Genomic DNA, 24,792 nt, shown 5'->3' on the forward strand with positions numbered 1-24,792 from the left:
TTGCTTTGTAAGAGGGCCCCTAGAGCAAGAGAAGCCTACCTAAATTTACCTAGTCTGTAAAAACAAAATGAAGCCATGTCCTCAGGCTGTCATACATTTTTATGGTGCACTGAAGTTCATACTTGCCAAGGTTATAACTAATGACAATATAATAAATGAATGTAATAAATGAAAATATAATAAAAACTGAAAGAAATTGCATAGAACACATACACATTAGTTGTTTTTTTTTATTCTTCTGTTTATACTATCTCATTCGATTTTGGCTTATTTTCAATCTTGTTCTATTATTTCTAAAGCCCATATAAAGATTTGCCTTCCTTTCTATTTTGCATTGTGTTTCTTTTATACACCTTATCTTACATCTATTGTTAATGTCTTTAAATGTCCTATGTAAAGCCCTTTGAATTACCTTGCCATTGAAAGTTGCTATATGAATAAAGTACCAATCATGCAAAATGGCCCCACTCGTATTATGTTACATTAGTTTTTATTACTGCATTAAGTGTGAGCAGCAATTTTATGTTATATTTGCTTGAGGTGCAATTCATTTTACTACTTTATATACCACTGGGTAAATGAATCTATCTATCTATCTATCTATCTATCTATCTATGCATCACGTTTTATAATATATTTTGGGTGACATTTTTAATGTGTACAATAAACTGTAGGGAAAAAAAAATCCTACTTAGTAGTTCTTGTACTTAACCTAGTTACTTTCAACTACTGATTAACCCTATGTCAAATGTTGGACATAATAACGTCACAGTATCATAATGCAACGGTTCATATACAACACAATACAATATATCTACCATTCAGTTGAGCCGTTTGTTCGCTATTAGCAAGCTTAAAAGTAAGTTACAGACACAGTAGATGCGACCTTGGTATGAACTCGACGCGCTGTTTTTTTGCTAACCTCACAATAAGAAGACTTAGACTAGCTAAGCTAATGTTAATTTAGCATGGCATAATTTACTTGCTAGCTAACTAGGAGGAGTAACAGTGATAAAAAAAAAAGACACTTGTTATTACAAGTCAGTTTCATCGATGGTGCAGTCAACGGTAACATAAATCCCACTAGAGATGTTACAGCTACAGTTTATAGATAGTAAATAAAGTTTACCGGTAGTTAAACCATAGCCGTTAGCTTGAACTCCTCTCTAACGTTACACTTTTTGCTCCTCGCTCATCAGTGGGACTGTTTGGTTGCCAGGGGTTACAGGAGGGGGGGGGGGGTAAAACATTGACTGACAGATCCAAGAGCCAATCAGAGCCCAGCAGTGAAATGACGTTAATCATTGTAAAAAAAAAAGTTACCTGTGCCATTCACGCGCAGCTTGAGGAGTTCGCTCACAGGAGACAACACACACTCCGGAAGTTTAGTCGAGTTCTATTACTCCAGTCCTGACTCTCACGAGGGGAAAAAACAATATGAGTAAATTATGAATTTTAATTAGACCAGGTAATCTGGACACAACGCGCGCGCCGCAGACGACAGGTGGACGCAACCAGAAGTTGATTAACCTCGGACATCGGTAAGTAGCCCATTGGCTAATTGCATCTTTTCACTTTGTCATTCCTGTTCACTGGCCGCGATCGACAGGTTAAACTCTTACACGACAAATAATGAATATTTAGATGGTTTGCCGCAATGGTGGGAGCTGGTCAGGTTTCAGAATGTGAGCTGCTGTGTATTATTCAACAATGCTCAGGTACACCTGACTTCATTTCCTTCTTCTTCACAGACAGTTGCTGATCAGTCAACCATTAGTTATGGGGGTAAAGACCTTGGACATGTGTCTATGGTAAAGACAGTCAAAGTGGCCCTACAGCCCGTTAGAGCTTCATACAGACCCTGTGCCAAATGACTGAAATTGTACAGTCTAATGCAATCCAATAATGTTCCGTTTCTGTTGATACTGTTAAGTGTTTGTTCAACCTTTTGAGGCCATAGTTTGAAAGGCAAGTGCATTGGATTTCATTATAGTAATAAGTGTTTCCGTTCTACCTCTTCTTCTCGAATAAGAATTGGCTGGAAATAATATTAGAAACAGCATTCATTATAATGAAGTCCAATACTATAACACCCCCACTAAGGTCTCAAAAAGCTTGACCAAAAAATAAAGAAAAAAAAGAACATGATAAGCTACAAAAATAAAGGATTTATTGCTTGACAGTTGTATTACATTTTACGGCTGTACATGGTACTGTACTGGTTGTGTGACCCACTGTTGCTCTGCTCTATGGGCGCCACCAAGGCTACACTTGCGAGATCAATAACAGTAACGATGTAATGTCATTATTATTGCACTTCAGTCTCCCATATTCAATTGATCGTAGATATGGAGGAGTCCGGTGACTTGTATGACGTGTATGAGACAAATGGCCCCCCTCCCTGGGCCGACCACCGCCATCAGTGCCTGGAGGATCTGGACAATGTGGAGTGTCTCAGAAGGAAGATCAAATATTACTTCATGAACCCCTGCGAGAAGTACCACGCTCGCGGCCGAAAACCATGGAAACTCATACTGCAGATCATCAAAATTGCCATCATTACTGTCCAGGTAGTAATCTCAGACGTGACCTGAACAGATGTTGAGTGTGTTGTTTCACCATTCTGGTAATAAATGTCTTCTTTTTTTTTTTTTTTGGTCCCATCTCAGTTGGTGTCTTTTGGGCTGAGCAACCAGATGGTTGTCACATTCAAGGAGGAGAACCTGATGACATTCAAGCACCTCTTCTTGAAGGATTACGTCGATGGGGGCATGGCTACGTATGCAGTATACAGACAGACTGATGTTTATGATCACATCGATTACATCATTGAACAGGTAACTGAATGCAATCATTTTCTTTTTATTTCCTCTTTTTTGCACGGAACACCAGGAAGGAGTTTTTTTTAAATGTTTTTTATTATTATTATTATTTGCTGGAAATTGTTTATTTTGATCATGTGAAGCAGTAGAGTTTTCCTTTTGCTTTTGTGTTACTGTGAATCATTGTTGGAATTTTATGACTTTTATAACTCTGCATGCAAAGCTTAACAGGTTTACAAGATGTCACTTGTCATGGGATTGGACTTTGTTCATGTTGTTTAAATCTGTCATTTTGGTTTGTACTGTTTGACTGCACAAACGTGCTGTAAAATTACAGTTCACCCAGACTGCGGCAACCCCAGCACTGTCAAAGTGTCAACAAACCTGACTTTATTATACCTGGGATTTCACTTGTTCATTTTCTAGTATGGACTTCTGCACAACATCACAGTAGGCAATCACGAATATGAGAAAACTGGCGCCATCTACACCCCCCTGTCACTGTGTCAGAAGTTCTACAGAAACGGTACCATCTTCCCTGGAAATGAGACTTTTGAAATAGACGCGCAAGTGGAAACCGGTATGTAAGCATGATTGTTTAGAGCTAAAGGAAAAACGGACAACCTAACCGGGTTTATTCAGCAAAACATTTGACATTGCTTGTTTTGTGTCTTTTTGTTGTGGCTTGTATTGAACAGAGTGCCTCAGAGTTTATCCGATGTATCACCCGTCACTGCGGGAGGCACTTCCGCATTTTGAATTGCATTTCAAAAGGTTTGTGCCTAACGTTTAATTATAGTCTTCTTTTTTTTTTTTTCATAAGGCAAAATCATTTTCCTCTCCTCCCCTCTTTGTTCATGACGCTCTGTCTTCCAGGATGCTCTCCGTCAAGGTCACGTTCGCCCTCAAGGCCATAAACTTGCAGACGGTGAGACACCGAGAGCTGCCAGACTGCTACGACTTCACCGTCATTGTACGTCTCCACGTGTCTTGTTTTCTTTGTCTTTCAAAAGCAGGGACACGACACATCTGATCACTTCACTGCTGCCTCGGCGGTCCCTTGTGACGCTGCACCTGTTCACACAGCACAGACAGGAGTTGAAATGGAAGGAATCGGTGTCAGTCCTGTGTTCATTTAATGAAGCTTACTTTGACTCAAATCTGAGCAGTCAAAAGTAATCCCGTTTGCACACACAGCCATTTACATAGTCAAATGTTAGCTTCAGGGCCTCACGCGTGAATGTTTGGCTGCAAAGATGTCGTCCCTTTTTTTTTTTATTTAAACACGGCTGTCTGGTTAACAGATCACTTTCAACAACCAAGCTCACAGCGGCAGGATAAAGGTTGACCTGGAAAATGATGTAGACATCAATGAATGCAGAGACTGGAAAGTAACTGGGGCATGTAAGTTTTTCCGAGCTGAAGTTGGTATGTACAAAGGATTCATCTGTATTGTTTCAAGCCCACGTCCAGGATCCCCCTGGGATTCATTAAGGCTGCTCTCTTAAGCTCGAGACTTTGCCGCGCGTGAAATCTATTTACAATGAGATTCTTTTTCAATTCCTGTGCTCCCTCAGCCGCCAGAAACATATACCTGACTGTGCTGTTTGACTGCCTCATCATTATAACCTGCATCACCTCCTTTGCCCTCTGCATGCGCTCAGTCATCAACGGGGTTCAGCTACAGTTAGTAAGTATTCGTTTATTTTCTCGGAGGGAAGTAGAGGTATGATTGTGTGACGTACACCTGTTCATTGTGGTGCTGTATTTATGTATTTGCAACTAGATACCTTGTCTGTACTTCCCTTTTCCTTTTTATTTTGCCATTAGTTCACCATTACTATTATTTGATTTGATTCTTCCTAGGCTGGTACTCTTTATTTCTTGTTGGTGCTGATTTTTGTAGGTTTGCCTTTGCTTGTTGTGTGGATTGCTTACATGGGCCTCTGTAGTTAATGCAAGTTTAAAAAAAAAAAAAAAAAACTTCCTTACAGAGATTTACAGTGCAACTTTCCCTCTGCTGTGAACAGGAGTACACGCTCTACTGCAGGAACCACTGCAGCAAGGACGTCCCATGGTCAGACAAGTTGGAGTTTGTCAATGGTTGGTACATCCTGATCATTGTTAGCGACTCATTGAGCATCATTGGCTCCATTCTCAAGATAGAGATCCAGACTAAGGTAATGGGGGATTTGCTGAGGCTGATCCATGTAAACCGCAATGTCTGTCAATGTTAGCTGCTGTCTGCAGGGTGAATGCACTTTGGGGGTGTTCCTTCAGTCCATTTGGTCACATTTTTCCCCATCCACGGTTTCTTTTAGGTCCTCACAAGTTATGACGTCTGCAGCATCTTCCTCGGGACAGGCACCATGTTTGTCTGGATTGGGGTCATCCGCTACATGGGCTACTTTAGGAAGTATAATGTAAGACCAGGTCATTTATCAAATACAGAACATGCCCATTAGTTTCTATGAGTGTCACATGTAGTGCAATTATCTGACAATGGCATTGCCATACTGTCTGCGATAGAGATCCCGCTCAAAGCAAACACAACAGTAGCACTCATCATTTTTGCTCTTTTACCTGTTCAGCGAGTAGTTTCCCAGATGCTTGTCTTCGGCGTACATACACCCCCCCCACACACATACGTTTCTGTGGCTATTTTCAGATTCTCATCCTGACACTCAGGGCAGCTTTCCCAAACGTTATCCGTTTCATCTGCTGCGCTGGAATCATCTACCTGAGTTACTGTTTGTGCGGCTGGATCGTCCTCGGCCCGTATCACGAGAAGGTAACGCAAAGCAACGTCTGCTGGATTCCCACAAAAGCCAAACCCGAACCAGAACGTATTGTCAATTCTAATCAGGTTCTGCTAGTTCCTGTAATTAATCATGAAAGATGGAGACAAACGGTAACCTTTCTTCTCTTTGACCTTTTTTTTTGGTGTTTTGTTTTAGTTTCGGACCTTGAACACGGTGTCGGAGTGTCTGTTCTCCCTGATCAACGGAGACGACATGTTTCCCACCTTTAAGAACATGACGCAGAAGAGCAGCCTGGTGTGGTTTTTCAGCAGGGTGTACCTCTACTCTTTTGTCTCGCTTTTCATCTACATGATCCTCAGCCTGTTCATCACAATCATCACCGACACCTATGACACCATCAAGGTGATGTTGGCTCTTGTTTTTCGATATTTGTAACCCATCATCCTGTATGGATGTGTTCCCGACCTACTTTTGAGGAAAGATTTGAGTGGCGGGGTGAAGTATTCAGATCTTCTACTTCGGTAAAAGTAGCACAGCAGTAGTAGTACTATAGTGTAGAAATACTCTGTTACAAGTAAGCCATGCATTCAAATCTTTACATAAGTTAAAATACCAAAAGTAAAAGTACTCATCATGTAGTATGGCCCATATCGGAATAATGTATATTTATAATATTGGATTGTAGCTGTTGATCCATTAATGTGTACATCACGTTAATGCTGCAGCTGTTAAAGGTGGCTGGGGAGGGGGGGGGGGGTCTTATCTGAACCCATAATAACATTTATTTATTGATAATATTTTGTATTATTAACTTGAATCTACAAAGTAACTAAAGTTATCAAATAAATGTAGTGGAGTTAAATATATAGAGTGGAGCAGAAGTGTAAAGTAGCAGAAAATTGGAGAGTACTTTGCTGTAAAGACTGCAAATGAAACATTACTCTTCTCCAGTGGCGGAGAGTACGAAACTGTGCCACACTCAGTGTAAAACTGTCACTCTCTGCCTTGTATCCTGTAGCAGCAGCAGCAGAGTGGAACCCCGACATCAGAGCTGCAGAAATTCTTGTCGGCGTGTAAAGATCTGCCAAACTCGGGAGTGTACAGACTCGACGAGAACAGCAGCTGCCTCTTGAGCTGCTGCATCGCCAGGTAGGTCAGATGCAGCAGACTCCACTAAAAAAAAAAAAAAAAAAAAAAATGAATTGGCCCATGCTGGCTGGTCATTTTATCGTGCCGGGAGTCTGATATCAGCGGTATCTTGGCAACCTTTTGCTTTTTATGTTGTAACGTAAGCCATTTTGGGCGCCCCTTAATAGCACTACTTAAACTGGGGGTGCAAGCGCAGTGCAGACGCAAGACATAACATCTGTCATAGAATCTAAGCTGAGCCATTTTCTCCTTTCAGGTACAGGGAGCATCAAGAGAGGCTGACTTCAGAGGCATAGCAGGACTTTAATGTGGAGATATTGAAAGGCCACGCTGTATTAACTATAGCCAATTAACTGATATATTCAGCGAAAATCAAACTTTATTTTAGTTTATTATTAGGCCACAGGTTTGCTCAGGTGATTTGATTTTAACGTGAAGGAGTATTTCAGTGCTGACAAGACCAAACCCCAGTGGACGTTGGGGGTTAGAAATGAAAGAGCCGAGACACTTAAATCTGGTGTCAATATGATGCACTGATGCGGAGAAGACTTTGTAAATACTAATATTTATACTGATATGTAGATGGGGGGGGGTGTTTTAATTAATTGTTTTTTTCCCAAAGCCTGTTGCTAGGATAGATCCCAATGTTGTACACTGAAGATGATGAATCAAGGTTAAATAAATAAGCGGTCATGTAAATTCATGATTTTATTTCTCCATTCTCAGGAGAAGGTATCAATATAAAAACTAAAATAACGTTTCTTTTCTCTTTTTTTTTTCCCCCTCACACTAGCTAATCCCTTGTAAAATCTTGTTACAACAACAACAAAAAAATCCCATTTCAGTTCATGGCAATAACTCCACGCAAACAACCTATAACAATGTAAAACCGTCTTTAAGTCTTCCAAAGCAATATCGGGAAGCAGGTTCTATAAATGACTCCACCAGTCAACAGTGCAGCAGTAGCGGTAGATGTGGACCTTATTTCCCCAGAGAAGAATTATCAGTTGAACCTCTGAGTTATTGTTGGAGGGGTCTGAGATGAATTCAAACCAAGATGTACCACTCTGAAAGATTTAATCACGCATTGGGCAAAACAGGCTGTGAAATGTTCCAATTAGCTTAACTGCAAAACGCCCGAGACGCGCTCTAATAACCCTTATGTCCGTCATCAGGAAGCAGAAATCCCTTCGGTTTGGCCTGTATTTAGAACGCAGTACTTTTTTAGTCCAAACACGAACCACCATAACCCACAGTTTGTAGGAGTGGCTTGATGCAAGCCTCCAGAGTTGGCAGACGTCATCTAAAAAAAACAAGTCCAGAAGAAAACGTGAAAACGTCTTGAAAACCAACATTTCCCAGGATTTACAGTTGCAATGGCCAGCTCTGTGCTGTCTGAGACCTTGATTCCTTATAGTGTCCCTTGTGTTCTTGGCAGTCTCACAGGAACGTTGTCAGGACAATCCAAAAAGGCATCAAGAGCATTGTGGGCTACAAAAAAACAAAAAAACCCTCTTGATAAATATTAAAAAAGTGTTATCCTGAGACGATATGAAAAAGTCACCCATGGAGTCAGTCTGGTTTGGATTGGGTGACAGCGGGGGGCGGCAGGACTCGCTGCTCTTCCATCCTGTTGGACTGGGAACGCAGGATGAGACTGAAAAAATCCTCATCTGGAACAGTTGGTCCCTTAGTTTTAGAAGGTGGAGCAGCGCACCTCTGGTCGTTCAGTCGGGAGCCCTAAAACATTGATGAGAGACAAAGAGTGCAGTTCTATTGGCTGACGCTTACAAACAGTTTGGCACGAGTAGTCATGTATGTATGCATCACTACCAAGAAAACCTTATTAAATGAGATCTGTTAGATGTTGTACACTTTGTATTTGAGATATCTAGAATAATTCTGCTTATTTGGATGTGATCAATTCAATGTTCCTGAGTAATGGCAGGAAAGAAATATTAAAATCAAGCCCGTCTTCTGCACAGCAACCACCCGACTGCTTTGACATGATATACCAGTGACACGTTGGGCGTCTGAAGTCATGTAGTTTTCAGTGATCTCCTGGCAACCACTCAGGAACCAAAACACACACAGAAAAGAGTTGAGTCGGGCTCAGGTCAGAAACAAAATAGCGCACCAGCTGAATGAATATCTATTTGGCTTTTAATGCATCAGCTCTTGAAGGAAAGTTGTTTTTCTCCCCAGAATGAACAACTAACGATGTCTTCTTGAAATGTATTATGAAATAATTCAGAAACTACAGACTAGTAGAATGAAGTGTATATCTATAATGTGGAAAATAAAATATGCAATATTCCAGATTTCCTCCTCTCACCTGGCACTTTACCAGCATGTCGAAGAAGACATCATCCCCCTCCGGCGGCTCAGCGCTTTCCTCGAGGCGACTGTACAGGGAGGGTGTGTGATCTGTACTGGGGATCGGGGCTGGGAGGAAGACCTTAGTATTAGTCACGATGCGAGTAGCAGCAGCAGTAGCAGATACGGAGGGCGATGACGACCAGCGTTGCTTTACCTTGTGGGTGGACTTGATCTGTGCTGGAGGTGGAGGGTGTACGAGGCGGGTTGGAGGTGCTGAGACGTAAGCCAGGAAAATGGCTCAGGCTTACTCGTTGGTCGTCCAGACGACGGGCCTGGGAGCTGGCCAGCAGCTCCAGGAAATGACCAGGATCCTGCAATGGTGTTTCGCACTCCAAAATAGCTAGAAACAGAGATCGCAATGAATATAGTATGGTGTGTCACAGCGAGTTGGGCCTTTTACTCCTCTGCCCAGCGTTTCATTCTGACTTTGTAGAAGGTGAATACAGGAAGAAAGAGCACAAAAAGGAGGATGGCATGAGCCCTGGTTACAGTTATCTCTATCTCTATCAAATTTAAAGCAACACTCCACTAAAAATCTATCTTTTGAGCATCAAACGCTCCCCATAGACTTGAATGTTGGCTATAAAAGAATGTAGTTTCATCCTTCATGCGTTATCACAGCCTTCATGCTGTAATACGTTTGCATTTGTGAACATTACAGAGGAGAGCAATAGGAACCAGTTTTCAGGATGGGAAAGAAAAAAAAAAAGGTCCATTGAACCACAAGTCAAGGATGGAAGCGTTTGATACCCGAATCACTTTAAGTCATCTTTGACACAAAACCCCCTCCCCCCACAAGGATTAATCACACAACATTTAACATGTAAAAGGACACATTTGTGGACATGCTGCATTCACACCATATAGGAGCAGAGGTGGTATCACACAGCAGACTCTGAATATTATAAGTCATCATTAGGAAGAACGTGTAGCTAAATAAGAAAAGACCTTCATCAAGAACATTTCCACCCGTACTTCTCCTTGAAAGACGAAGTTGGAGAATCGTCCTATTAAATATGGTGTGAACACGTGAAAACACGAGGGGGCTGACTCACATTTCCTTTCAGCTACAGGTGGGGTGGAGGAGGGGGAGGAAGGAGCAGGGGGATGGCTCTGGCCATCCAGTAGGGAGCACCTTTGGTCGTCCATTCTGTTGCCCTGGAAACGAGAGAGGAGGTCGAAAAAGCCATCCTCTCCGATAGTGTCCCGTGATCCCGGCTACGGTGTTTAAAAAGAGGAGAGAGGAGATAACAAATAGACTTAATAACATGAGAAAAGGGCTCCAGATAATTAGGCTTTTAATGAAATACAGGAAAGAAAAAAGGGAAAACAGCATGTTCAACTCTCCTGTTTACAAAAGTAATTTTGAGTTTAGGACTAAAACGATGGAGTTTCACTTGATACAAATTAATTAAACTATTCATTTTGAAGCTGAACTGTTCTTTCACAACGAACCGGAGTCTGACATCGATAATGTGGGAATCGGCGTTTCTGACTCGCGTGTCTCAAAACAAACCGACACGTTTCCTCCCACGGTCTGAGTCTGTGTCATAAGGATGCATGTTTTCACCTTTTGTTGAGGCTGGATCATAGCAGACCATAAGCCTCCAGTGGGTTCCAAGGAGGTCGTGAGTGGGCGGGACAATCTACTGTATTTTATCATTTAGAAATACCTTAGATGACAGTGGCGAGTCCGGCTCAGGAGCGGAGTGCTCGCCGCGGGTTTCATTCTGGTCTTTAGGAGAGGATTTGTTGTTCTTCTGCTTCTTGCTCCTCAGCCGGTGGAAGAGGAAGAGCTTAGTCGACGCCTTGATTGTGTTGTTTTTTGAAGACCCGGGGAATACATCCTCCTCCCAGTCCTGTGCAGTCGAAGGTGCATACAGATCGATCCTTTTAATTCAGCATTACTGACTGTAGGTTAGGAGTGAACTCCGCTAACTTTGGCCTACGTGTTCCTGAAGCTGTTAACACATGACTGATCAAGACATCTGCCACGCACCAAATTCAGGGAAACCGAACCCACAATTTAACATGCGTCATTTAGCACTTCAATCGTCAGAACAGCAGTTTGTCAAAAGAAATTAACCATATCATTTGCCTCTTAAATGAATTATCCAAAAAATAAGACAAGTCAAGTAGAACAGTGCTTACAGTTGGAAGTTACATTTTTTTTATGTAAAATACCAACCGGGAACGTATATGTATGGAATCTAAACAGTTGAACCGTTTCATTTGTTTGACAGGTTTTGAAATCAGAGTGAGCAACTTCCACTGCGTTGCACTGCATTAAACACACACTGCGTACTTCCCATCGTAAGTTACACGTTGTGTAAGTATTTTTTATACATACCGGATGTGCTGGTGAGTCTTCGGTTTGATTTTTGTCGGGACTTGAACTCAGCACCAGGTTCTCTGCGCTGCCTCTTCTCCTTGATGGAGAACTGACCACTGAAACAAAAATACAAAGTTCAGATCAAGATCACCTCCTGGCAAACATGCTGCTGAAAAAAAAACGTAGTGTCTTGACAGCTTTTCTGAGGGGTGCAGCTTTACCTGCGAGGTTGGGGTAACCCTGGAAGCTTGCCGACAGAGCAGAGCTGTTGGCGTTGCGGAAGATGTTGGGGTGGAGGTTGGAGTTGGACTTCAGGCCTACGACCAGCCGAAGGTCTGACAAGTTCATCCTGGCTGTCACCTCACCGCTTTTGTCTCCAGTCTGCAACACCAGCAGCATCAAAGGTGTAATGTGAACAAGGCTTAATGGGAGCATATGACTCCAAAGAATAGACAAAATCTACTTTTGCTGGATTTATTTTTACACTGACTTTCCATAAGAATTCTTAATGATGCATTCAGTACAAAGAAGCTATTATTCCCTGCTGTTCCCAATACAACCAGTAGAGGGGGGTGTTGCCTGATAGCAGCTACAGATTGGTCTCTGAGGGAGGAGGTAGTAGACCATGAACAGTCACCTCTTTGGCAATTTCCAGATGTTTCTCCGCAAAGTACATGGCTTGCTGATGATTCCCCAGGGCGGTGTGGGCATTTCCTAGACTCCAGTACGCTCTTCCTTCACCGACTCTGCAGCGAGACACAGAGGGAAACAGGCTGAGCAACTTCAGTCGAGATTATGCAAGGCCGGTAGGGGCATTCATCAAACTATCACGCAGCACAATCGCAACAACCTGATCCTAACATGCGCTTGCGCTCATTACGCAGCAATTCCACGTTTATCGTGAAAATCTCACATCCGTGTACACATTTTAAAGAACGTAAGAATACCGTAGGTTCTGCTCATAGGGAGAATATCTGTGTGAGCAACTATAATGTCCCATTTTATACCTTTTAAGTGTCTTAAATGGCTTAATATGGCTGTGGCAAGCTTATACTACCAGAGATCTTGGTTCCTTTTCCTAAGACTATAAAAATAAAGAGGTACTCCCACACTAGGAATTGCAGCGTGCCTTGTTAGCAGAGATATAGTAGAGGAGAAGCCTATACAGAAGGACTTTATCTGTAAAATGAACCAAAAAATGTTTTCAGGCTGACACATCTTTTGATTGGCCTTCTTGTGTAAAACTGATTATATATTTTGCATAAAATGTGTCTTTTGTGAATAGAAAGTCTATTTTTCTTTCTGCCTGCCTAATAAAGACCTGTTTGAACATCTTCGCTGTTGGATCCTTTTAGGTAGTCTTCATAGTGGCCTCTCTTGGCTGGTGTTCTGCGTTAATGACATTAAACTCCCGCCGACTGCGGCTTCCTTGTGACTTTGTCTGGTTTTCAGTGTTTCTGCAGTTTACTGTGGCTTCATGGGTGTGAGCAGTAACAACACCAGATTAAAGGTAATTAGTTCAGGGGCCACCCACATTCGCACTGCACGTGCTCATTATACTTCAGAAGACGGTTTGGCGGAAACCTGACAGCAAATGGCTTTTACGGCCGATACCTGTCGTTGAGGTTCTGAGCAATGACCAGATGTTTGAGATGGTAATCAATGGCTCTCTCATAGTCCTGAAGTAGTGTGTAGGTGTTGCCCAGACTGTAACAGGCCTGGGCCTCCACTGCTTTGTCCTTCAAAAGCCTGGCCAGCTGCAGAGTCCTCCTGAGGGCGAAAACAGAGGAGGAGGAAGAAGGTCAAAGAATGTCTAGGGTGGGAGCAGCAGAATGATAGTTATCTGCTCCCTTTCTTTTCTTCCTTTGTTGACATTTTCCAAGAAAATGCTGGAGTAAGGGATTAAACACTTTTGAATTTAGAACAACTACATATCTGTGCCCATATCTGTGGTTGTCATGAATGACTGTATTGCATTCAGAACTTTGTTTGTCTTCTTTATATAATCAAAACGGTGACACTTTACTTCAAGTCCCTCTATTTAGCATTTATAAGCAGCAGACAAACATTTACTAAATGGTTTAAACACCACACTGTAATGCACTTGTGAGCAGATTTAAGGACGTGTTTATTAATGTACAGCATTTGTCAGCAATAATAACTTCTATGAAGACATTTTATATTATGTCATTCATTTTCTGTTTATGCCCTGGCCTCCACTTATGAACGCCCACAGGAGGAGTTATAGTTGCTGATAAATACATTAATAAACAGTTACATCTGGTTACATCTACATTATAGTGCATTATAAACCATTTCTTTAATGTTTATATAATGCTTATGAATTCTAAATAGGGGGACAATGTCTAATGTTGCCAACAAAAGTCAATCTCAGCTGGTGTGACGAACCAATTTCCCCTTGGGGATCATTGGAGTGCGATCTGATTTTTCCTTATCTAAGTGATTTACGGTTGTGTATTCATTCGTGCATCCTCTCGCAATCTGTTGCTTCAGCTTTCAGAGCACAAAAAGTAGAAAACAGAAATAATAATAATAGTGTTTCTGGATCAATGTTAAAACTGTGCCAAAATGACACCAGCATGCTCGTTTGGCGTGTGTAAGTGTGACGATGACATGCGGAGATGTCCGCCAATGGCCATCGGGAGTTGAGAAAAGGGCCCCGAGCCTCACTTGTTTACTCACTTGTAATGACCGGCCGCCACTTCAAACTGGCTGAGGAATATGTAAGCGTTGCCAAGGTTACAGTGGGCCCTCCTCTCAGCGGACTTATCTCCAAACTCTTTAGCGATGAGCAGCCGCTGCCAAACAGTAGGGTGCACATTAGGCTGCCATTAAGGTCAGGATTAACGGGAAACATTTAGAGATAATCGAGAGAGACACAGCCTTCACAGATATTAAAAAAATAATAAATAAATCACAAAATGAAAATTTAACTGGATAGAAAAAAGGAAAAAAAACCTTCTAAATCTTCACAAATCTGTCAAGTGTCAACTAATATTGTGACTTTTCTATCAAAAGGCCTTAGAAATACAGCATAAATAAATACATTTGACATTTGCCACCTACCTTTTCATGAGCAGCTACTGCAGTTTCAAAGTCACCCAGCAGGTAGTAAGTGTTGCCAAGGTTACCATAGGTACGACCCTGGGCTGCTTTATCACCTAACTCCTTCACCATGCACAGGTTAGCTCTTTGTTTAAAAAAGAAAACACATTTACACGTTTTGGTACATATAAACATTAATTGCTTAATTTTCACACACACACAAAAACGAGACTTCTTTAAGGATGATATTTCAGGTCATGTGAGAACTCATAACACCCAGCGAGAACAATCCTCTCCTTTTATTTCCTTGGGATTCATTAACTGGACTAAATATTATATACACACACACACACACTTTGACAAAATAATCTTGAGCCCATGCGTTTTTGCGAATTTGGCAGCTAGCAAGTGTTGGCATGTGACTTTTAATACTATTTCCAAGGTCAAGACTGAACCTTCCCACTCAACATTATAATATATACTATGTAATACCACCATGGCAACAGGTCAGTGCCAGTCGGGGAGAATGTCAGTGGCAGTATTTTCTTTAACAGAACAGAGTTTGAACAGACAAGCGGGAGCACAACTCAGCAACTCAGAAACACGGGCCAAAGAGCACAAAAGCTGAGGCAGCCATGGTGTGCTTTAGAGACGTGGAGCAAAACTATTTTGTTCATCCACCAAGCTTAAGAGTATGTTACATTTTATATCCGAGACATTTGGCTGGCAAACTCAACACAAAAAGTAACCACATCAGGAGTTCAGCGTCTTACCAGAGGATACTTTGACACAAGGTAGAGCAGTGGGCTGATCATATATGCACTAAGTGAAAGCTGCGTACACATAGGATGATAAAATATGAATACGGTACTGAGAATTCTGTTGTACATAATTCATCTGAAGCAAAAGGTCTTTATTTGCCCAGCTGAGATCTGGTGCTAAGCAGATTAGTTCAATACGCTGTATGAGTAATGTCAAAAATGGAGTTCTAGTTTGTTTTCTATTGTTGTTTTTATAAAAACGGTACTGTACATGTGTTTCCCACATGTTTTGTTTTTGTATATGGAGAAGATGCACGTTTTTTAAAATAGCGGTGCCTTTCCTGTGATGGGCCAGATGTTTGGCATGACACAGAAAGAAAAGGTTATTGCAGGGTTCAATCTCTCACTCTTCGGTCGAGATACTGGCAATTTAACAATCAGGTCTCTTGTATCATTCCGCAGGGCTTTCCAAATAAATGCAAAACAACAGGTAGTCCCCGTTTAGAAGTAAACAGTGACACGAACTCACTCATAGTACTGTGCAGCTTTCCTCAGGGCTATCCTGGCCTCCTCTGAGAACTCTCCTGGCTCGGCTCCAGTCCAGCAGATGCCCTTGCCCTTGGCGTGGTAAACGTTCCCGAAATTATACAGCGCTCGGGCCTGCCCAACCTACGGCACGCACACCAGATTTTCACAGACGGAAACCAGAGTGACCATCGCTGTAATTATATACTTAAAATACACTGACACCAGACCCGCTATTCTAGATGTTGGTGCGTCGACGCTCTCTGGCTGCAGAGCATGTCATGTGGTGTGACTGAAAACAAATCTGGATGCCTTTCTTCCAATTTAAAGCAAGAGGGCCTTTTAGGCAACTAAAGTGAACAGTGCAAAGTCATCCATTTGCTAAGATAAAACCTCTGAAGGGAGGAATAAAACTTAAAATATAAAACTGAAGGAATGTTTCACCTTCACCTGAAACAAAACAAATATGACCCACCTTATCATACATGGACCTGGTGATATCCAAATGCCTTTGGCAACAAACCACAGCTTCATCATACCGTCCCAAAAGCTTCAAGGTGTTCCCAAGGTTGCCACTGGCTTTTGCCTCACCAAGCTCATCTCCAATTGTTCTGGGATTTCAAAAGGAGGAGAGAGAGAGAAAAAAAACAAAAAAAAAACATTAGGAAATAATTAGACTGGAATATCAGTGGATTACTGAAGTGTATTAGTACGAAAACACAAGAGGCAAGAAAGTAATTTACAGCCGCGAGCAGCAATACAGTGGAGTCGAGTCTAGCGCTTTAATTATAGGAGAGGAAATGGTGATTAAAAAAAAGTTTTAGCATAGAGTTTACAGTTTAATCCTAGATTATTATTATACTATAAAACTAAAAAAAAAAAATGAACAGGGTTCAAAGGAGGATATGGTTTTAGAACTAACTAATATTAAGGCTGTGAGCCTGTTTACCTGGTAAGTGTGAGATCATGCCGATGGTACTCCAGGGCTTTGTTATACTCTTGTAGGTGAAAGTAGGCATTGCCCAGCTGGCTGTAGATGGCGCTGAGGATTTGGAGGTCCTCTGTTCCAACCTGGATGGCAGACTCAAAGGAGGACACACCGGCACGATAGTCACCGGCCTTACAGAGCCGCTCGCCTTCCAGAGCCAGGTCCAGACAGGAAGACTCCATCCTGCCAGAGAGGTGGGATCACCGTGAGATGTGACAGTGAACTCTGTGTCCGAAAGTCATGATATTGTTGAAATTGCTTTACTATATCCGGAGCATTCCAAAGCCTCCTCACTCCAGATTTACAACAAAACAAACACTGAGCAGGATACAGTAAATAAAAGAGGCAAAACGAAGGATCAAAAGGAGCTCAATTATACTCCTACTATCAGTACACCCAGAGGAAGGGCTTACTATAGTGGTTAGTCTGGACATAGATACAATACTTGAGCCAAAACAGCTTCAATACGATAATAATCTTAACCCAAATGTCTTGTTTTATCTGACCAACACTCACACAAAACCAAGAAGATATTCAGTTTACAATGACATGAAACAGAGAAAAAGCAGAAATATCCACATTTGAGAAGCTGTAACTCGAGAATGCGCGCCACTTCAGCTCTGAATTCTTCTTACGACTGATTGTCACTTCCTGAGAACGCTCTCATAACTGTGGGAACAGAAGAAAAAAGGTAGAGCTGGTGGAGCTTTTTAGAAAAAAAGTCATTTGATACGCCGTCACATCGAGAGGATCAAGTAACTTATGAAAGGTGAACTTTGGTCAAAAATATTTGAAACGAGCTACAACTAATCATTATTTTCGTAATCACTTCATTTGTGATTTTATTTTCGATCAACTGATTAAACGTTTAGTCTATAAAATGTCAGAAAATATAGAAAAAGAGCCCAAAGTGATGTCCTTGATTTGTCCTGAAATAATGAACGAACGATTACGCGAGCTCCTCTCGCGCCTCAATGTGGGGCTCCTTTCTCTCACACCGGCAGCATTCACATACAACACATTCAGAAAACAAGCAGAGAGAAGTCCGGACCATGTGAAGCCAGAGACCAGAAGTGTAAATCCAGAATAGGACGGCGCATTTCCTGTCTGTCGTGAGCCTGAAAACTCCCAAAAAAATTACCCTGGGATGGAAATGTGTGTGCCTTGCATTTAACCACGAAGTCAAAGTAAACTCAGATGTGTCTGTGGTGAGGACTACCATTTTACAACCTCCACACCCTTCCTTCAAAATAAGACCATCTCTTTTTGTCGACTTCAAACCGCCAGTAATGAAAAAAAAAATAAAATGAAAACACACACACACACACACACACACACACACGAGTGAATCCATGGGATTACATCACAAGACTGTAAAACAAATTCGTCATGCGTGGATGCACAGGTTTTCCATCTGCAGGACTGCGAAGAATAAGGACTTCCACCATTTACTCCATTATATTTGTAGGATGCAGTTTAATGTCTGCTGAATGTGCTTTATTCCAGCTGACTGATCCTAAATTTGGACCAAACAGCACTCTACTTCTCTGTGTCCAGACCTAGAAAGAGGTTATGTTTACAGACTGAATGCCTGTTCTTCTAAACTTGCAGAAACAAAAAAACAGGGCTTTTGAAATACACATTTGAATTGCATCATGATTTTAGCGCATGAGAACACATTCACCAGCAGGGATTTCCGTTTGAATAATCACAGGTTTATGACTTGGTCAGTGTCACCCACGAAAACTAGTAGATGGTGTTGCCTCAGCGCTCCCTTCTAAGCTGACTTTTGAGGCCCTGAGAAAACCAGTACCCCCCCCTCCCCCCAAACAAACTCTACCAATGCTTCAGGAAATTAATGGTTAATGTTAAGGTTAAAGTCTGCCAGTCCCAGCAAAGACAACATAGTTTGTCTTTGCTGGGACTCAGGACTCATTTGTGTGTTATCCTGTCCGCTCCCTGTGTTGAGAAATGGCTAATAACCACACGTGGTTTCATACAATTCACATATTCCAAAAACAAAACAAAGAAAACAAAAATTGTCGCGTGCTGTCGATGCAGCCTTTTTAAACTCAGAAGCTTCTGCGTCAGCACAAGGACAGAAGTATTTAATCTCATCTGGGCAGCAGGGACCTTCTTTCAAAAGTGAAAGTTGATGTAGAGACTTCAGAAACTTACATTGCAACACATCACACACACCTTTTTTTTTTCTTTTTATAGCTCTACACAATTTAAAAAAAATAGACATGCTTGCTCTTGTTGCATAATGTTGTTGTTTGGACAGGTTTTCCATTATAAAAAATAATTTAAAAAAATCAGAGCTGAATTGTTTCTTTGCCTGGATTAACATGCCTCCCGACATCAAACAGAACAATTCTTTACCTCGCAGTCAATGTGAAGTGACATACCGACGCCCGGGCTCACATACCTGTTGCCCCCTCCCATTCTGATGCACTCGAGACAGTTTGACACGACGGACATTTTGAGCTTCTCGGCCACTTTCCGGAGCAAACGCAGCTCTTTCTGCGCAACACCCTTTACCTTCGCTTCCTCCACGTGCGTACACATAACGCACGCAGCCACAGCGTCCCAATTTCATTCAAAAGAAAGACATGCAGGGCTCCCTTGGATCTGCTGCCTGTCTCCCAGGGTCAGGGTTAGCGCTCTGCTAACCTGTGGCAACAGCAAAACAAAAGGACTTAATCCGCTCAGCGCTCCCGTCGATTTGAACGGTCAGACCTTTTCTTCTTTGGAGGAATACAGATTAACACCAGCTTGTTACCGAGCAGAAATGAGAGCAGCGAGCTAGGTTGCCATGTCTAGCTGATTATCGTATTTCTCTATCACTTAGCCATTGCTAACCTGCATCTCTGAACCACCCGATGGTTTCTGTCACTTCCAATTAGGCCAGACCTCAGTGGTAATTATAGGCACTTTAAGTGGCTCCAGTGAAGCCTAAGGCTATTTGCTTGACACTCCATGAAGAAAAAAAAAAAAAATCAATCAGCAGCAGGCTGCCTGGATGGGTAGGAATTCTTCTATTGACCCCTCAAAAATAATTTACCTGCATGATAATATTCATTTTAATGAGATGGGTTATTCATTGTTGAATCTGCATAATTCTCAATGATTTCTCGGGGCAAATCCCACAGTGGCGGCATAATAATGCATTAGAGAAGGAAAGCCAGAAATACATTTACACCACATCACAATCCCTCCCTTCTCCAAAACTTCTGGTAACTGAGCTGTAGCCGATCCGGAGAAATCCACTTGCCCGAATTAACTAAGAAGTCTAGAGCAACATGCCCTCTAGGGGAGGAAACAATATGCCGCCTCACCATTAGGTTGACCACAAGCACTGGAACAAGCCATGTGACATTAAAGCTGCCACCTCAGTTGACCAAAAAGCCAGCTCAATCATTATATAATCAGGGCGAATGTTGGGAATAGCCCTTAGTGCATGTGGAAATGGTTTAGACTCGTAAAAATCTGATGATGATTCTTCCTAAAGGCCTTTTCTCTACCAGCAACTCTGAGCACAGAGCCACCTTTAGTGCAGCTGCTCTGGTGCAGTTTGCCCTTGTTGCCTTTGGACGGGCACCAACATTTTAAAAACACGCCTTCCGTCTTACAGCTGCCTCCTCTCTGGAAAAGATATTGCTGTTAGTGCTCGAGACCAGACCAGCAAGTATCTGTTTATCAGATCGCGTCAGTAACCTGCAGGCTAGTCCGTCGCCCGCCACTCAACACAGAGAGGGGAATTCAGTCAGGCGAAAAATGTGGTACACAAACATGATGAGGCTTGTGCGCAGAACCCAATTAAAATGGGAGGTGATGCAACACCACGTCAACTCTACCGTGCAATGACAACATAACCTGCAATCAGGTTAGCATAGTCTCACGATTGTTTCAGTCGTGCCGTGAAATATTTACACGGTGGTTAAAAAGGACCTCCTGCAAACTTCCTCACATCCTCACACCTGTACATCCACACAATTCTGTACATATACTCAAAAATCAAGCACAGGCAGGTTTTACTACCATGAAACTGGAATACAATAACAAAATACTGAATGATCTTTAGATATTTAACCGATTTAACTGATATTCCCTTTAGGGAAATCATAAAAACACGTTTCCCAAATCATATAAAACTCGACATTAGGGCCGCAACCAACACCTTTCTCAATAAATTCACTGATCTGTTAAAAGTCCATAAACAAAATCGCAATTTCCTAAAGTCAATATTCAAATTGCTTTTGTCCAGACGTTCAAAATCCAACAGATATTCAGTTAACTATTATGTAAACCAGCAGACGTTCACATGGACGTAGCTGCGACCATAGGATTGTGGCATCTTTGCGTAAAAAAATAATTTAGACTATTAATTGATTATCATCTAAATTGTTATTAATTCTTTCGTTGATGGACTAACCGATTAGTTCTGTTTCACCTTTAATCCATATCAGATATCATGAGGCAAATCCATGATGAAAGTTAAATCAAAATATATGAAGCACACAAGTCCGTCAACTTTCTTCGGATACTGAGCAATGAAAACAGAAGTATCAAAAGAGACTACATCACAGTTAATGTGACACACTGAACACACACACTGAACACACCGCCGACCTCTGGCGAACACTCCCTGGAACGCTGCCATACATGACGGTCAGCCTAGCAGTACAGACCAGAGCCCGAGGGCGAACGCAGCCAGAGACTCGCACGGTGGATGGATCCCGGACAGCCGGGAGACCACACACTACAACCGGGGGACGTCGTCGGGGGAAGGCATGGTTTCTGTCGGGCAATGCAAGAATTCAGCCGTCATACTATCTCTGTCCCACCTCTTTATCTTGAGACTGGAGCTGGGAAGCAGGAGTAAACACAATTTCATTCATTTATTCATTCAAACACAAGTCCTTTTGACAGGAGATGGGAAGGCACTTGAATCTGCGATGCTCTACAGCTGAAATATGTTCGTTGGTGCTTGAGTTGCCATGAATTTTGTAGAAGACGAGCAGGCTCCAGAGCCTCAAGCCAGAGACGATCAGTCGATTAACAGAAAATTAATCTGCAACAATTCTCATCAGTTTCTAAAATGTCAGCATTCACTGGTTTTCTTTGTCCCCTATGAGCGTAAACTGAATGCTTGGGGGTTTTGGATACACACACACTTTTAAAAAGTACTATTTCAAAGACCAACATTTTATTGACTTTTATAAGATATCTGACAAACCATATCAGACCAAACGATTAAAAGGTTGATCGAGAAAACCATTGGCAGACTGATCGAGTACGAAAACAGTGGTTCGTTGCAGCCCTGGTCAGTCGCCAACTTTCTTCAAGACCATGTCAAAACAGAAACTTGACATTCAACACACCTGGCGACCCTCCCATTTTGGTGATCATGGTGCCCACTGTGAGCCTTTTGTTTTGATCTCCTCAGCACGTACTGCGGCATGGAGCTCGGACTGGACTTGTTTGCCTCCCTGTTGGCTTCAATGAGTCTGTTATCCTATGACCTCATTCACTGGCTGAAGTGTTTTCACCCAAAGAGCTCCAGCTGACTGCGTGAATTATTATTATTATTTTTTTGGGATTGCATCATCCTCTGTTAACTATAGACAGTGTGGTGCACAGAAATCCCAACGGTGCAGCGGTGTCTGATGCAGGGACCACGGCGTCCGGCAGCATTCAAACCACGTTCAATGTCACTTCAGCTCCTTGTAATATTTGTCAAACGGTAACGTCACTTTTTGAACTGTCTGCGTGTTTTACATCACCCCCCCCCAGTGGTGTTTGTAACCTGTGTCGCAGCTATCAAGGGTGAAGAAAAAGAAAAGCAGCATGTGCAATTGAGAAATACTGGCACATTTCTTTAACAATCCCCAGTGAAAAGCTGCAGATCACTGAAAGATGACTGATAAACAAAGGAGAATACCAATAACACTGGGCCAAACATTTAACATGTTGCATTGTGCAATAGCTTATCAATATGAAGAAACACAAGCAAAACTAGGCAGAGCGTACCAAACACTTAAACATATAAAATACTTTTAAATTGATGTAAATGTAACGCAAATACCTTCTGTCTAGTTTAACTGTTGCTAGTGCAGACCGCTGAATTGCTGGGAGGATCGGTGTGTGTGTGGGAACTTTGCGAATAAAGTCAGACCAATCAGTTGTAATTCATTATTCCTCCAGGCCACACAGGAGTGTGTGCGTGACGGCCATGACAGTTTGAGAGTTGAGAGTCATAAAAATCTTTCTTTTCCACCACCTGCAACATCATATATTGACTTTTGACTTCCTCTAGCAGAAGAATGATTACTTGAGTGGAAAAGCTACAAATAAAAAGCATAAAAACAGCCCTTCGCTCTGACTAGCAGTCGTTTAGTCACAAAAGAGGTCATGATAAAAAAAAAAAAGGCCCAAATGTGGCATCCTAAACCGTAACCATTTCAATGTGGATACACACACACACACACACACACACACACACACACACACACACACACAGCCGCATGGGAGCAGAGGTCACAAGCAAATATGGAAACCTGAGCTGCAACACCATCACTGTTGTTCTGAACCATGAACTTTACATTACCAGTAAGATTACTGTGATGAGAGCAGATTCAATTAATAATTGAATAATGTCATAATTCCGGCAATTGATGCATCAGACCCTGTCCTTGCGTTTCTTTCTTTAAAAAGGAATAAAAGTCATTCTCTCAGCTCAGGGGCCACTTATTTTCGGCTGTACAAAGTCTCGTGATGACACAGCATCTCGTGTTTGGGGAGAGGAGCTGGAGGTGAGTCAGCTCAGTGTGGACATGCCATCACACGCTCGCTGTCTCGCCTGACTGGACGGCGGACAATGGGAGCGGGGAGACGTCTCAGTCCGTTAACGTTAACACGGAGACCGAGCCGCGTCAACGTCGCGAACTTTTAAGGCAGGTTTCAGCGTGAGCGAGATCAAATCAACGCCGGAAGTCAGAGGCGACCGTTAACAGAGGCGCCCGCTTTCCCCAGACATGCTAGCACGCCAACACCAAAACTTTTTCGGGTGGATACTCTTTTCACCTACCTCAAACTGAAGCACGCGAATACACCACAGACATGGCTCTCAGCTTCAGAAAGTCGTTTTGGGTTGCTTTTTGTTTTGTTTTGTTTTTTTTTTTGTTTAACCAACTCTAAATCGTCCCAACGAATCCTCTCACCCAGTTGTTTACAAGAGCAGTCCCCCCTTCCATCTGGGAGGAAGATGACTCGGGAAGCAGACGCTGAAGAGGCCACTCCTCGCGCTGAAAATTCCCTCCAATTAGGATTCCACGGTTGCTGCCTTCACGTGCCATCGGAAACGTTTGCCGTCGCTGCTTAAAAGTTAATCCCATCAAACCTGTAAACAAACAAACAAACAAACAAGAAAATAGGCTTTATATGTGGCATTGAGCGGGCGGTGGGAAGTTGAAGGCACTTACTGATGGATTCACGTCTTTTTTTATTTATTTATTTATTTTTATTTTTTTTCTGCGACAAATGATCGCAGTCCCTGGTGATGTGAGAGTTGACGTTGCAAGGTCTCTCCCGCCCCCTGCCGCACAAAGTGTGTCTGCGCTACACGATTTCTACACAACAGCCTCCCAATCGACACAACCGTTGGCATGCGTTAGTTTTGTTTTTTAAACTTAACAAACAAAAGCAAAGTCTGACAAATATATTTACAAATAGGAAGGGGGGTCGAGAACAGGATCCGTTGATGCCTGAACTATGTCAAAACACAACTGATTTGATTTGAGACTTCAGGACAAGAACATACTTTCAATCTCAAAGTGTCTTCTTTGTTTTCAATTAAATGCATTTTTTTTTTTTTTTTACCACCATCAGTTCAGCGAAGCACATTTGAAGATGTCCTATCTCACAACTGTTCACATCCAAATACTGAAATTACCACCATCTACCAGCCACATACACTCCTTTACTTTTACAAAAAATATACAAGCGA

At 42.2% G+C, this 24,792-nt stretch overlaps 2 protein-coding genes across 3 annotated transcripts; one reads left to right on the forward strand and one right to left on the reverse strand.

Moving 5' to 3' along the window:
- Nucleotides 1–1,657: 1,657 nt before the first annotated feature.
- On the forward strand, nt 1,658–7,446 carry mcoln3b (mucolipin TRP cation channel 3b). The gene is made up of 14 exons (XM_070908278.1): nt 1,658–1,718; nt 2,347–2,570; nt 2,670–2,837; nt 3,249–3,402; nt 3,521–3,596; nt 3,699–3,795; nt 4,127–4,226; nt 4,400–4,512; nt 4,853–5,002; nt 5,144–5,245; nt 5,491–5,613; nt 5,780–5,986; nt 6,603–6,733; nt 6,990–7,446. Exons 1-14 carry the CDS (start codon nt 1,658–1,660, stop codon nt 7,027–7,029), a joined length of 1,746 nt encoding a protein of 581 aa, XP_070764379.1. The 3' UTR covers nt 7,030–7,446.
- LOC139287304 (G-protein-signaling modulator 2-like) lies at nt 7,427–24,010 on the reverse strand. Of its 2 annotated transcripts, XM_070908275.1 has the most exons (15): nt 23,875–24,010; nt 16,746–16,967; nt 16,272–16,407; nt 15,801–15,940; nt 14,532–14,655; nt 14,148–14,263; nt 13,059–13,214; nt 12,082–12,190; nt 11,666–11,825; nt 11,463–11,560; nt 10,786–10,971; nt 10,168–10,330; nt 9,267–9,452; nt 9,069–9,178; nt 7,427–8,473 (listed from the first exon to the last, which is right to left on the reverse strand). In XM_070908275.1, the coding sequence occupies exons 2-15, from the start codon at nt 16,964–16,966 to the stop codon at nt 8,306–8,308; spliced, it is 2,073 nt and encodes a 690-aa protein (XP_070764376.1). In that variant the 5' UTR covers nt 16,967; nt 23,875–24,010; the 3' UTR covers nt 7,427–8,305. The 2 variants fall into 2 exon arrangements, with proteins under 2 accessions (XP_070764376.1, XP_070764378.1); XM_070908277.1 differs by lacking the exon at nt 23,875–24,010 and having other exon boundaries at nt 16,746–16,973.
- Between the last annotated feature and the right edge of the window lie 782 nt (nt 24,011–24,792).

Source organism: Enoplosus armatus, chromosome 7 (assembly GCF_043641665.1).
Source record: "Enoplosus armatus isolate fEnoArm2 chromosome 7, fEnoArm2.hap1, whole genome shotgun sequence".
NCBI lineage: Eukaryota > Metazoa > Chordata > Actinopteri > Centrarchiformes > Enoplosidae > Enoplosus > Enoplosus armatus.